The following is a 15,045-nucleotide window of genomic DNA, read 5'->3' as shown; positions in this document are numbered from 1 at the left end:
ACGTCCAACTAGTCGTCTCTGCAGTGTCACATTCTGCCTCTCTGTCCCTGCAGCCACATTCCCACTTCGTCAAACCTGTTCACAGAGACACAGTGAGCATATAGCATGAAAAAACTTACAAACCACAGGTGAAATATTGATGTCAAACACAGTCAGTCACATCTGTCCACATTGTTACACTGAACAGTGGAGCACAAAGTGAGTATCAGTGCTTTAACCTGAACAGACCTATTGCTTCATATTGTGGAGGCCTGATGCTCGACAGTTGAATACACTTTGGTCAGGACTCTCGTCAGTGTTTTAACTGTTTGTTGCAGCGAGTCTCATTGACCCCAAACCTTCCAGGGGTTAAAATAGTTTTCAACATAATTTGATAAGTGCCTTTTTGTCTGAATAAAGTGTGGACTGTCTGTTCCTGTGTACTCTGTGTGTTTCTGATCTGATCATCATTAGAGGCTAAAACCTCCAGACCTCTGCTGCTGTTGTTAACCACATTCTCACCACATCACTTCTCCTTTATCTGACTAACAATCTTCACATGTTTAACGTCCTCTGGTTGATTGCTGGTCAAAAACTTGTCTGCTGTTACCAACGCTGTCAGTTTCTGTAGATAAGAAAGTCAGCAAAATGCAACAAAAGTTTTTCAGTCTTTGTCCATAAAAAATTCAGGGAGAATGAAAGCTAGGTAACAGAGGAGAGAAGATAGTCTGAAGTCCCAGTGTGAACAAGAAGCCTGGAACTCCAGGGAAGCCAGGTGGGGACTGCCTATTTTTAATAAGACATGAGCTCCCCTGAAATCACGACTGTTGAAATTTTGGGGGGGTCTCTAAAATATTGACAATATGCTATTTTTGATATGCATTTTAATTTCTGTATCTCCATCATCATGGCTCATGCCTAAAATGAGGCTATTGTTCATGTATGATTCATGTATGAGGGTGATTAATCACTAATTTACTTCAATAAAGACACTGACATACATGCTTTTCTTGCCGTCACCATTGATGCATGGCAGCACAATATCATAAACTTCACTCATTTATACTAACAGAACTAAAAAATTAAAACTCAGTCTGCACATAGAATTGCAATTATTAATTTCTCTGATTTGTAGTCAGCATACACATCTGTCAAAAATAAAACAAGGAAGCTTTAACATTTATTGCTCATACCTATCCATGTCTTATTTGTGCCGATACATCACTCTGCAGTATACTGTGCAGTTGGCCGTATTGTGTCACACTGTGATGTTTGGTTTTGATACCTGTGGTTTGATGTGGTCATTAGCTGATTATTATATATCAGATGTGCTGCTGACATAAAGCAAGTAGACCTACTTAAGGCTATAAATGTTTCTTTGCAACAACAGAGTCACAGTCAGTCCTCTCACTGAGGCACATGCAATCACCCAACCCCCTGTAAAAACAGTGAGCTCCCCCAAAAGCCATGGTATAGTTCACACACAGACTGAAGGCAGTATGAGGAAGTGACTCTAATCATCACAGGAAGTAGATGCTGTGTTCATTTTAAGAAGCAGCAGGTTAGAGACTTTGACAGTTGAGAGCGTGAGACCAAGAGAGAAACATGATGGCTGAATTCAGATGGATTATAATGTCTTTATTTCTGATGCTGCTGTTTAAGTTTACAGGTAAGGATATAACACACATTAACTGAAGAGACATTACAAAACTGTATTGATATTATTAATAGTACTTTATTAAGTATTTTTCCAAGTTTTGTTTGTAACGTGGTGAGTTTAGTGAACTCTTTCTTCATTTCTCTCTTTTTCAGCAGCAGCAATTGAGAAATATTCCTTAGTTGGAGATGAAGTCACTTTGTCTTGTGAAAATGTGACACATGATCAGGATAACTGTGACAGTGCTACATGGTTATTTAGCGATGGAGGAAACACGGTGACTCTGTTTGAACACGGGAAGATTCACAGAGAAGCTGAAGCTAAATCAGACAGACTGAGTGTTACAGCAAACTGTTCTCTGGTTATAAAGAAGGTCACACGTGAGGATGTTGGACATTACACCTGCAGACAGTTCAGATCAGGACGACAAGTTTCAGACTCTCAGGTTCATCTGTCTGTTGTTACCAGTGAGTATTTCCATCATAATGTTTTCAGCTCAAACTGTCTTGTTAGAACAATATACTGAAACATTACAATAATTATGATTACAGTGATGAAGTTCATTTTACTCTTGTTGTCTTTCTCTCACAATATCTCCATCTTCACCAGTGACTGAACGTCAGGACACTGATCGGGTCATCTTCTTCTGCTCTGTGTGGATATATGGACACATATGTACCCACACAGTGAAGTGGTTGTATGAGGGTAATCAGAATGACTTGAAGACATCACAGAGTACATGTTCAGCCTCTGTGACATTTACAACATCTGACTATAATCAGAAGTTGAAGTATTCTGAGTTATTGAAATGTGAAGTGACAGATGGTCACACTAAAGAAGTTCATCAGTTCACCTTCAGCCCTCCTCAGTCCTCAGGTGAGAAACCAGGTGAGAACATGATGAGCTGTTTAAAATCATTTCAAACTGATGTGATTAATCACACAAAATGTTTCAATCTGAGGTTTTAATATTTCATCATTCTTTGTCATTTGTTTTATGCAGAAATTTTTGTCTATTTGCTATTGTATTCATTAAGGTCATGATGCAACAACAGCAGCCACAATATCATCAACAACAACTGAATCACCATCGACAACAGGAAATAAATGGACATCAATGACAATGAGCACATCAGAAATGACAAACAACACAGCATCTGAAAACAATCAGACAAAACAAGGTGACTGAACAACAGAGCCACATCTACAGTTAAAAGAGACATTAAAAATATGTTTTACAGATGCTGACAGACTCTTTGTTAATGTAGATATTAGACATACAGAGACAGCCCAAGGACACTAACAATCAGCTTATCATCAAAAACCCTCAGACTTCAGACACTTCTAACTTCTCTTTGCAGATTGGTGGAAGTTTATCGTTGCGGTTGTGGGTTTAGCAGCACTTATAATAATCACTGTGGCTGTCATCAGATGCAAGAGAACTAAAGGTGAGAACATTCACAGGAAAAACTTTAATAAATGAAGTTTGATAAACCTGGATTTTCACTGTTGAAGCTAAAGTCAACTCTTTGTTGTTGTTGTTGTTGTTGTTGTTGTTGTCAGGGAACAAAACACAGATGGAGGAAAACATGGTGAGTTTAAAAGTAAATGCTCAAACTTTAATATAGTGCTTTGATACATAAATGGAAGCAGGGTTTATGGTTTGTTCAGGACCTGAACTGTGTGTTACTAAAGTGTATTTGAAGAGACTGAGGTTAAACACTGCAGTGACTCAATATGGTCTATAAACCAGTCAGGACACATTAATTAAGTGTAAGTGTTACGGTCACGGTCTGGGTCTTTCTTTTTGCTTTCCTTTATGGTCTATGCAGAGCTGGTTGTGAACCTGAGGTTGCAGCTATGTTATTATTGTTATGTATGTTGTGCAATGCCTTGGGACAATGAACTACAAATCCCAGAGCGGCAGGTCCCAGGTGTTACGGTGCTGTGTGCGCAGGCGTGTGGCGGGGACCTTTGATTACAAATGGCATACAGCTGAGGGGTATTCCAGGTAGGAGGTTCAACAAACTCTGAGTCTATCCCTGAACTCTGAGTTGACTTACTCTGAGATGGGAAACTCTGAGTTACCGGTTCCAGAACAGCTGATCTGAGTTAGTTCAGTCAACTCTGAGTATGTTCACTCTGAGTTAAGCCGACAATAAAAAGCCATCATCAATGGAGCTCCGACTCCACGATTCACCATGGCAACAGGTAAATAAAAGACAGTGCCTCCATTTTAATTCAGTGGATGTAGAAATATTAATGCATGTGTAGCAGACGGTGCACGTTTATCTTTAAAAGAAGAGCCTGAGTCAGAGCGAGGAAAGTGTAAATAAGTTAACCATAAAGTTAATAAAAAAAGTTTTATTCAGTGTTGTCCATTTATTCATCATTTATCAGACTTACATTTCCTTAATGAAGATAAAGTGGTGGAATCTGACTGTATCAGGCTGTAGATATATTAGGCTACATTATATTAATTATATACAATAATATATTTGTTCAGATTTAATCTGATGGGGAAAAACACAGGAGGTAGCAACTGAAAAATAGGAAGATTTAAAACATATAGGCTAGGCTATAGATCAAAGACATAAAGACATGACTGTAATCTCACAGTCTGACCCAGTAATAATATGTTTGGTGATTTGCACTTGAAAAGACGTTGAGGTTAAAATACAGTAGATTTGAAAATGCTGGACATCTATTTGTATCTTGACTCAACAGCATTCAGTGACTTTATTTCAGCTACAAATGTAGTAAATTTAAAGACACTGAAACGCTGCACCAATGCTCATTCAGAAATATTAACATATAATCCCCAATATTAGGCTATAGGAATTATGTTCCATCAGTACGGCAAATTACATCAGTGATAGAGATCATTAGTCATTGATACTACTTGTCTAAAGCTTCATACCGATTTTTAAAATTTAAATAATTAGACCTACACATTATGTGCAATAAACATTTGGGAGCTGCTCTAGCAGACTGACAGTCTGATCCTTGTGCACAGTGTTATAAAAAATAATAGGCCTACATATAAAAAGGACAGAGGTTTGATTCTGAGCTGAGGATGAATTCTCGCTGTGTAATATTTGAATGTAAAGACAAAAACTGATGTCCAAAGAAATGATTGATGTGCATAAATTCAGTAACTTAAGACAGTCCTGAGTAACAAACTAATATCCAGCAGGATTTATGCTGTGACAGACAGTAAATCTCCGCTAATTAACGCGTTTCGATACAAGCTTTGACATGGACTGAATGAATGAGGAAATGAAACAGGGTGTAAGAGGGAGGAGACAGAGAAAAACTCAGGGTTTATTGAAGAAAACCTGCCAGCGAGCAGGTTAGGTTCACAGACTCAGTTGCCATGGTGATTGACTCAGAGTTTGATTTACCTCTCTTTCTGGAACTGAAAACCCAGTGTTTCCCTAACATACTCAGAGTTTTCACTAAACCCCCTTTCTGGAATACCCCTCTGGTGAGGACACGGCGAGAGTGGAAGCAGTATCTCCACGACCCGACGGACAAATGGCGATACCTTTTATATATCTCTCTCTTAATCAAAAAAAGAAGAAAACTAAAACCTGAACTATCCAGACGACGATGGGGCTGGCGGCTCAGGAGAGCGACGCTTGGGCTCTCGGAACAGACGCTACCGATGACACTGCATAACAGTAAGCATAGCTGCCTCTGTTTGTTGTTGCTTGGTTCACTAGCCGGCTCTGTGTGTTATAGGGTTTTGTTTTGTTTTCTTTATGTTGTGTGCAGTAGTGGCACGCCCTAGTGGGCCCTGTCGCAACTGGGACATAATAGTAAGAGTGAGTCAGTATGTTACATGTTACTGAACAGCCATTATATTATGTTGTCTCCTCTGTGCAGGCTGATCCTGAAGCTGATGTTTCCTACGCCTCCATCAGCTACACCAAGAACACAGGCCGTAAAGCCAAGGTCAGCTGTATGACTGCTTATACTGGTGATGTTACTGATTTTAACATTAAAGTCCATATAGATTTATGATGAATTATTCTGATGTCAGTCCAAAACTAAAGGCCAGGATGACATGACATTTGCTGTGAGTGTTCATGGTCACCAGATGATAAATGCTGGTGTTTGTTGGTGACTCTGTTACCTTTCCTGTGCAGTAGCGCCACCATCAGACCAACATGTCAACTTCACACACAACATATTTCATCATCTAATCAGCAGATAAAAGCTGCTGCAACTACAGTTGTTTGATGGCAGCAACATCAGGAAGCTGTGTTAAGTTTATGTGTGAGTCATTTATGAGTTGTACTTTTTCCCTCCAGGTCCGTGTTGATGATGATGATGGTGATGAAGGTGATGCAGTGACCTACAGCACTGTGAAAACTCCCTCCTCTTCTTCTGCTGGAGCCTCTGCTGATCCCAGAAACCTCTACGCTACCATCAACAAACCAACCAAATAAGATGTTACTTATTAAATGCAACATGTTTTTATAACAACTGCAGGATTGTTTGGATCATAGATTCAGAATTTTAAGTGAGCAGAATTATAATAAGCATGATCTCAGTTGGTCATGTCATGCATTTGCTTGGCTTAACTGTAGCAAAGTGAGAACACAGCAGCAGCAGCAGCAGCTCTATGACACATTGAGGGAGTTGAGGCTCCCTCTAGAGGTGGAGAGTGTATAAAAAGGAAGCAGACATATTGGATATATATACTGTATTCTTAGTGCTGTGTCCCTGCATGGGCACAATGCAGGTTTTGTAACATTGAATCTTGTTTGTTTTGTTATACCATTTCATTGAATATTGCTTTTTGCTGAGTGAATTTGATTAGCCATGTTATGCTTTAATGAATAAATGATTAGTGTATGGTTATCACCTTGTGAGTGGGATGGATCTTTATGTGTTTGGTGTTTTTAGTCTTTATCAGTCTACAGGCAGAAAAACTGTTTGGCCAAATTAAATACTGCAGGAAATTCTCCTCCTCAGCTTTTTTACATTTCAAACACAACACTTTTTCCATTTGTCACCACAGAGTGGCGCCAAAGATCCTTCACAGCATGTGGCGCTCTCTGCTGTCCACTCACACTGTACTGCATAGCCAAAACTATGTAAACACCCAAACATACACACATATGTGATTGTTGACCATCTTACTCCAAAACCATGAATGACATACTGTATGCTGCTGAAACTGAATGTTTGAAAGAAGTAGCATAAAGAACATAGTTAAAATAGATATACTGTGAGGATACAGAAGAAAAAGACAGAGAAGGTGGAGTGATGAAAAAATGATATTAGTGTCTACATTTATCTGGAAATCAAGTCCCAGTGCACCACTGGGTGTATCTCAGAACTGAAACTACCTGATACATGAAGTGAGTAAAGTGCACAATATTCCTCTCTGATATGGGAAAACAGTGCTGAAATGTAACTAAGTACATTTACTCAGTGTGGGTGTGCGTCTTCCCCAAAGGTTTGCATTCTGTTTTATTCACTGGTGGCTCGTTTGCTCAAGCACAGTTGAGGGTTCACAGGGCAGGGGGGGTGATCGGTGCTCTTTGCAGCAGCAGCCGGTGTGTGGCTGGATATCATGGCTGGCAGGGGTAACAACAGGGCTGGGGATTTTAGAAACCTCTACCGGTAGCATGGTATCAAAGAACCGGTCGGCATGGCATGCTCGGTGGAGGTGTGTAGTTTGGCGGTAGGTGAGGTCGTTGGTTGTGAAAGCTTGAAGGCAGTGCCCAGGATGAACATTGCAGTTGAAAGTGATGGAGCAGTGTATAGATATTGATCAGTCATATTGCATCCCTGGCAGATCAATTAGGGATAATATATCCCTGATTTGAGACTATTTGGAAGTCTCTAGTTCATTAGGGCTTAAGTTTGGTCTGATTTCCTTCAAGCAAGAAAAAGCATTTGGCTGGGTGGAGCACAAATATCTATGGAACACCTTTGAGGCATTTGGTTTCTCTCCTGGTTTTGTTGACACTGTTTACTCTTGATTGTTCAAATTTCAGTCTGAATTGTTTGTCTTCATTTTATGTCAATGTGGTAAAAATGTGGACTTTGATGGAAACAGGCAGACTGGGTCCTAACACATGCTTGTACTGGCTGCTAATGGTGCCAGTTCTCAAGGGGGCTTGTTTAGGCAATTCCTGGGAAGAGGTAGCAACAATATCTGGGACTTTAATAAATAAGGGGATAACAACAGTCCAACACTTGCTAGAACTGTCTGGAACTCACATGGATAATGCCATCACCCTGGCAAGAAGACTGGGGTTTCCATCTGTTCGAGCAGTTGGGCTGATGCCAGAGAGATTCAGGAAGGCTTTATCAGATGAGGACAGAGCGTTGATAGCAGAGCGCTTTTCTGGACAACTAACTCCTGATGTTTCTGACCCCTTTCCCAGGTTGTGCATTAGGCCACAACTTACAGACTGTGAAAGACTGGAGCCTCTGCTGGAAGGGGGCAGTCAAGTATGGATGCCACTCTGTGAGTGGGAAAACACGCTATCGAGGGTGTGTCAAAGCCCTAAATAAAGAAAAACTTAAAAACAGAGTAGACACACCATGGAGAGGTCATTTAAAGGTCCAGCGTGATGTAAAACCTGTATAAAGCATTTACAATGGTGTATTTTACATGGAATTGTGGCAGTGAACACATTTGTGTCAGTGTTAAATCCATCAGTTTCAGATGGTTGTCCATTTTGCTCAGCAAGAGAGACCATTTTTCATTGTTTTAATGTTCTCCTTTAATGTCATTATTTGGACTGCTTAGTGCTTTGTTGAGAAGTTCACTGAACAGATGTTTATGTTTGGTTTTTACTATGGAAAACAAAGGAGAAAAAGGGTGGACTGATGAACTCTCTTTTAGGTCAAGCAAAATTTATTTAAGTAGGAAGGGAAAAATGAAAAGAGGGGAGAGGTGTGATTCTTTACTGGCTTTCAAGAGTCTAGTTAGAGCACGAGTACTATTAGAATATAAATGTGATGTCAATATGAAGGATTGGGATGCTTTTGGAGATATATGGGATTACGAAGGCTTTTCTCTTTAAAAGACCTGGATATTACTTATTTAACTTCTGATTTGTATTGTAGTCTGTTTTTGTCTTTGTTGCCAACTATTGTAACTCTCTCACACACCGGCTCACCACAGGGCTGCGTGCTGAGCCCCCTACTCTACACCCTCTACATCTACAACTGCACCCCCACCCACCCCAGCAATACTTTTATTGCTGGGGGGGGGGGTTTACATTCAACTGGGACCATGTTCAGAGGGTCTCACTTTTCGGTTCCTTGACATCCACATGGAGGAGGATCTGACCTGGGGCACCAACATCACGGAGCCGATAAAGAAGGCACAGCAGAGAGCTCAGGAAGAACCATCTATCTCAGAAGCTGCTTGTGGCTTTCTCTCGCAGCTCCACTGAAAGCATGCTCACATATGGTGTGTGTGTGTGGTGTGTGTGTGTGTGTGTGTGTGTGTGTGTGTGTGTGTGTGTGTGTGTGTGTGTGGTACGCCAGCTGCACAACAGCAGAGAGGAAGGCGATTCAGAGGGTCATCACCACAGCCCAGAAAACCACTGGTTGCCCTCTCCCCATTCTGGAAGAACTTTATAGTTCCTGCTGTCTCAGCAGAGCCCAAACTATTCTCAGGGACCCAACACACCCAGAACACTCACTGTTTGAACTGTTGCCCTCAGGCAGGAGATACAGGACAAGTAAGACCAGAACAAACCGGTTCAAGAACAGTTTTTATCCCAGGACAGTAATCACACTGAATGACAAACTAAGGGAGTGTGCAATGGGGGAATGTCAAGTGAATGTGAATTTTTATAGTGTTTTCATTTTTGTTGTTATGAAAATGACAATGACAATAAAGTATCTAACTATCACACTATCACACTGCTAAACTGCTCTGTGTGGACATATGGAGTGTGTAGACACACAGTGAAGTGGCTGTATGTGGATAAAGACAGAAGCCGTTTCTCAATACTCAAGTTCAGCAGTTCGGACTTGTGGACTTGGCAAGTTTGGACTTGGCAAGTCCATGCGAGAGTCTGGACTTCCCAAGAACGGGAGGATGGGAGTACAGTCATTTCTGACACACAAAAACATATAAATAGCCAAAATATTTTCATAAAATGTCTTTTAAAACCTTTTCCTCGCAGCTGGCTTCTGATTATAATCAAAAGTCAAGTGCGGGGGGAAGAGTTTGTGGAGAGTTGGTGGTTATTGTGATCGTGAGCATTGGCGAGATGGAAATCAAAAATCAATAACAGATCGGAGAAGGCGTCTTGGCGCAGTTATTGCAGCAGGACTGCTATGCAGGCTGAGGAGGAGTCTAATTTATAACAACACACAGCAACTTGTAAATATGAAACTCACAACATATAAAACAAACTATAGCTATCAAATAAATGTAGCTTAAGTAGAATGTACAGTATTTCCCTCTAAGTAAGTGGAAATACCCAAAGTACAAGTACATCAGATTTGTACTTAAGTACAGTAGCTAGTACAGTACCTACTTGACTAAATATACTTACTTACTGTCCGTCACTGCATTTGTCTCATCACTATGCTTTCTGTCTACATTTTTATGGAGACTTGGCAGTTTACTTGGTACACCTAGAAAAAACAAAAGTAGTTTAATATTGTATTAAGTCTAACATTTTATTGAAGCATTGAGTTTGTGGTGCTGTTTAACTGTACTGGATTATACTGACAGCAGTTTCTCATTTAGTCTGTCCTCACCAATATAATGGGATCAAACAGGTCAGATGTGAAGAGGAAAAGTTTATTCGGCCACACTTCAGACATCAGGTAGACAATTCATGTCAGATAATCAATATTTAAAATGCTGTTGAATAAATACTACAATAAAGACTGGTAATGGTAAAAACACATAGGCCTAAATAAGCAAAAGAATGCAAAGAACAATAACATGTTACAACATTTAATAATATAAGAATATATCTTATACTGAGACTGAATATTGCCCATTAGACATACCCCAAACGAATTACATTTCATGTTTAACCACTACAGAGATATCAGCCACGAGGCTGCTCTCTGGGGCAGCCTGAGCGCCCATACACACGTTTATTATCTATGACACTGCTGTCATCTAGCGGACCTCAGTCACATTCAACTGGGCTCTATATTAAAACATCGACCACGGATCTGACGTTTAAACTACGCATGAAAACACTACGTTCTGTGACAAAACAACAGTAACATATCGGTAATTATGGCTTACAATTGTGCGCCTTTCCCTCTGTTGTCATTTTCCGATGATTGTTGCAAAATGCATGCTGGGATACCTGCTGTCTGAAGTCCACACAAGTCTGCTCTGATGCATCCCCAGTAAAAGGGGTGTTGCGAGAACACATCCGGGAATTTGGACTGAACTTGGCTAGATGTGAACTTTGAATTGGAACAGTACTTAGGATGTGACTGATGACGTGTCACAAATCCACAAGAACACAAGTCCGCACAAGAGCGCATATTGAGAAACGGCTAGAGACATGAAGACATCAGCCCCTGACTGCTGGGGTCACTGTTTCTTCTTGAGACTTCTCTTTTTCAAGTATTCTCCACATTCCCACTTCCTCAAACCTGTTTACAGAGACACAGTGAGAATATGAAAAACCTCCAAACCACAGGTACATTTCACACATCTTAAAAGTCCAACTAGTCGTCTCTGCAGTGTCACATTCTGCCTCTCTGTCCCTGCAGCCACATTTCCACTTCCTCAGACCCATTCACAGTGACACAATGAGCATATAGCATTAAAAACCCCATGCTGTGTTCATTTTTAAGAAGCAGCAGGTTAGAGACTTTGACAGTTGAGAGTGTGAGACCAAGAGAGAAACATGATGGCTGAATTCAGATGGATTATAATGTCTTTATTTCTGATGCTGCTGTTTAAGTTTACAGGTAAGGATATAACACACATTAACTGAAGAGACATTACAAAACTGTATTGATATTATTAATAGTACTTTATTAAGTATTCTTCCAAGTTTTGTTTGTAACGTGGTGAGTTTAGTGAACTCTTTCTTCATTTCTCTCTTTTTCAGCAGCAGCAACTGAGAAATATTCCTTAGTTGGAGATGAAGTCACTTTGTCTTGTGAAAATGTGACACATGATCAGGATAACTGTGACAGTGCTACATGGTTATTTAGTGCTCAAAGAAACACAGTGCCGCTGTTTGAACACGGGAAGATTCACAGAGAATCTGAAGCTAAATCAGACAGACTGAGTGTTACAGCAAAATGTTCTCTGGTTATAAAGAAGGTCACACGTGAGGATGTTGGACGTTACAGCTGCAGACAGTTCAGATCAGGACAACTAGTTTCAGAGTCTCAGGTTTATCTGTCTGTTGTTACCAGTGAGTATTTCCATCATAATGTTTTCAGCTCAAACTGTCTTGTTAGAACAATATACTGAAACATTACAATAATTATGATTACAGTGATGAAGTTCATTTTACTCTTGTTGTCTTTCTCTCACAATGTCTCCATCTTCACCAGTGACTGAAGATAAGAACAATAATTGGGTCGTCTTGGACTGCTCTGTGTGGACATATGGACAGTGTCCACACACAGTGAAGTGGCTGTATGAGAGTAATCAGAATGACTTGGAGACATCACAGAGTACATGTTCAGCCTCTGTGACATTTACAACATCTGACTATAATCAGAAGTTGAAGTATTATGAGTTATTAAAATGTGAAGTGACAGATGGTTACACTAAAGAAGTTCATCAGTTCACCTTCAGCCCTCCTCAGTCCTCAGGTGAGAAACCAGGTGAGAACATGATGAGCTGTTTAAAATCATTTCAAACTGATGTGAATAATCACACAAAATGTTTCAATCTGAGGTTTTAATGTTGCATCATTGTCATGATGTCAGATGGTTACAGTATTTCTAACTGTACAGTTTGTTGCTTTTTGTTATTGTATTCATTAAGGTCATGATGCAGCAACAGCTGCTTCAACAACAAGAAGAACCACAACAACAACAGATTCACCATCAACAACAGGAAGTAACTGGACATCAATGAAAAGGAGCACATCAGAAGCAACAAACAACAGAGCATGTGAAAACAACAATAATCAAACAACACAAGGTGACTGAACAAAACTACACACAGAAAGAAAGAGTTTTAATAGAAACTTCTTTCATTCAGATAATAGAGATGTAAAGACAGTGTAAAAACACACTGACAAATGGGTCATCATTGAAAACCTTAACTGATGTAACACTCCTATCTTCTCTTTCCAGGCCCATGGTGGTTTGTGTCTGTGGGTTTAGCAGCGCTCATAATAAGTGTTGTCACAGTCAACATATGGACAAGAACTAAAGGTGAGAACATTCACACATGAAACTTTTATCAACAACAAGTTTTGATGAACCTGAATTTTCACTGTTGAAGCTAAAGTCGACTCTTTTTTTGTCTTTTCAGGGAACAAAACACAGATGGATGAAAACATGGTGAGTTTTAAAACTGAATAATCAAATGTGTGTTCAGGTTCTGCTGAATCAACTGTGAACTGTGTTCAGTTTGAAATGTCCCAACCTCAGCAGTCAGTTGGTTGACAGTGGAGGGTCGTCAGCTGATTAAACTATGATCAATGTGTGTTCATCTTAATTCAGTAAATTACAGTTTAAAGTAAATCTTGAGCTGACTCCCTCCTGGTCACATTCCCTGAGTCAGTTTGTGATAAATGGCGGCTGTCACAAATGAACAGTTGAGTGTAGATGAACAATGAAAGCAGTGCATGTGTGGTTAATGTGGAGGTGGTGGAGGTGTAAACCAAGAGGACATAATGCAGGGTGGATGTCAGCTGTAGGAAGAGAGAGACAGGAGAGACAAGTGAGGCCCAGGTGAGGTCAGTCAGCTGACGTCCCTCCACTGTCAACCCACTTACTACTGAGGTCGGCCAGGAGAGACTTCAAGACAGTGGGAGGGGCGTCACAACATCAGGAAAATGTGGGGAGTTTGCTTTTAGACACTATAAGCACATCAGGGAGTAACTCTTTAAATTTAGGATTATTCTGGATTTCCTCGTGCTAAATGTGAAGCAGTGGAAGTCTAAAAATCAGAGAAGTGGGATTGTGACTAAACCCCAGCTGTTCCTCTGGAGCTGCTCTGTGTTTCAACACTGATTTGCTCCATTTTCACAGGAGCACATTGAGGACGATGAAGATGAAGGTACAGTGAACTATGAAAACGTCAGAGACACCTCTGCCTCTGTCTGACTCCACTGATCAACAACATCAACTCACCACAGAGTCCACTGCTGTTAAATATCATCATCATATTTTACATAAGTAGATAACAATAGAATCATAAGATCAGTTTAAGATTTCTGATGACTGAATGTGTTTTCTGTGCCAAGCTGTTTATATTTTAGTTTGACTTGGACAAAGATACTCAAGTCTTGATCTGATCTCACATCACTCTCACACACACACACACACACACACACACACACACACGAAAGATTTGTTTCTTGTTTAATGTCCTTAATTATTAATGCTCTCACACACCCACAGCTGTTTTTTATTCTGTATATAATGTCTTTCTATCAGCATTTCATGAACTGAACACCTGCACTGTGTTTATTATACTTATACCTGCTCTGCCTACTGTAACTGCTGCACATGTTCATACTGTATATAACTTAGTGTATTCATATAAAACTCCTATATTTGTACTATATATTATACAATACAGTGTGTACATTACTCTGAACTATATTGCTGTTTAGACGTCTGGTTAGATGCATTATGGTGTCTCAGTATTTGTATTGTGCAGGAACAATAAAGCTGAATCTATTCTGAATTGGCTTCTTGTTGCAACATCTGTGACTTTAAGACTTTCTGGGGGGTTTTAAGCTCTGTGTGGACATATGGAGTGTGTAGACACACAGTGAAGTGGCTGTATGTGGGTAAAGACAGAGACATGAAGACATCAGCCCCTGACTGCTGGGGTCACTGTGGCTTCTTGAGACTTCTCTTTTTAAGTCAAAGCATCTTGAGTCAATCTCGTGTGAACTGACTGATATTTTCACGTGAGAAGCTCAGCAGTTATAACAGGTTTATTTTCCAGGGAACCAGAGACCACCTGATGACAACACTGAGCTGGAAATATAAACTGAAGTGATGTGTGAAATGAAATATGTCTATGAATGATCGGGGACTATCAGTCAGTGTAAATGATGTTAAGATGCTGGTGGAGACTGTTCATGTTACTGTGATGCAGGACTGTGAATGTCTCACTGTTTTAAACTCAGTAAGAAGCCAAACAGTGAAGCGTTCAGGTCCAGCAGCCAGTCAGGTCAAACTCAGATCAGACAGTAACTGATGGTGTGTTCAGGTGCTGTCAGATTATTTATTTCATGA

The 15,045-nt window shown here is 40.1% G+C and overlaps 2 protein-coding genes across 2 annotated transcripts; both read left to right on the top strand.

The window, feature by feature from the left end:
* The first annotated feature begins 1,546 nt into the window (after positions 1 to 1,546).
* LOC144466596 (uncharacterized) lies at positions 1,547 to 14,322 on the top strand. The gene is made up of 13 exons (XM_078174144.1): positions 1,547 to 1,648; positions 1,792 to 2,103; positions 2,246 to 2,524; positions 2,673 to 2,816; positions 2,997 to 3,083; positions 3,199 to 3,227; positions 5,524 to 5,592; positions 5,952 to 6,087; positions 12,169 to 12,444; positions 12,608 to 12,766; positions 12,922 to 13,002; positions 13,103 to 13,131; positions 13,825 to 14,322. The coding sequence occupies exons 1-13, from the start codon at positions 1,585 to 1,587 to the stop codon at positions 13,897 to 13,899; spliced, it is 1,740 nt and encodes a 579-aa protein (XP_078030270.1). The 5' UTR covers positions 1,547 to 1,584; the 3' UTR covers positions 13,900 to 14,322.
* Positions 11,495 to 12,159, top strand: LOC144466555 (uncharacterized). Its single transcript, XM_078174026.1, has 2 exons — positions 11,495 to 11,571; positions 11,715 to 12,159. The coding sequence occupies exons 1-2, from the start codon at positions 11,508 to 11,510 to the stop codon at positions 12,083 to 12,085; spliced, it is 435 nt and encodes a 144-aa protein (XP_078030152.1). The 5' UTR covers positions 11,495 to 11,507; the 3' UTR covers positions 12,086 to 12,159.
* Positions 14,323 to 15,045: the final 723 nt, after the last annotated feature.

Source organism: Epinephelus lanceolatus, chromosome 13, assembly GCF_041903045.1.
Source record: "Epinephelus lanceolatus isolate andai-2023 chromosome 13, ASM4190304v1, whole genome shotgun sequence".
NCBI classification, from domain to species: Eukaryota; Metazoa; Chordata; class Actinopteri; order Perciformes; family Serranidae; genus Epinephelus; species Epinephelus lanceolatus.
The sequence above is the reverse complement of the archived record's forward strand: the minus strand, read 5'-3'. Positions and strand labels throughout refer to the sequence as shown.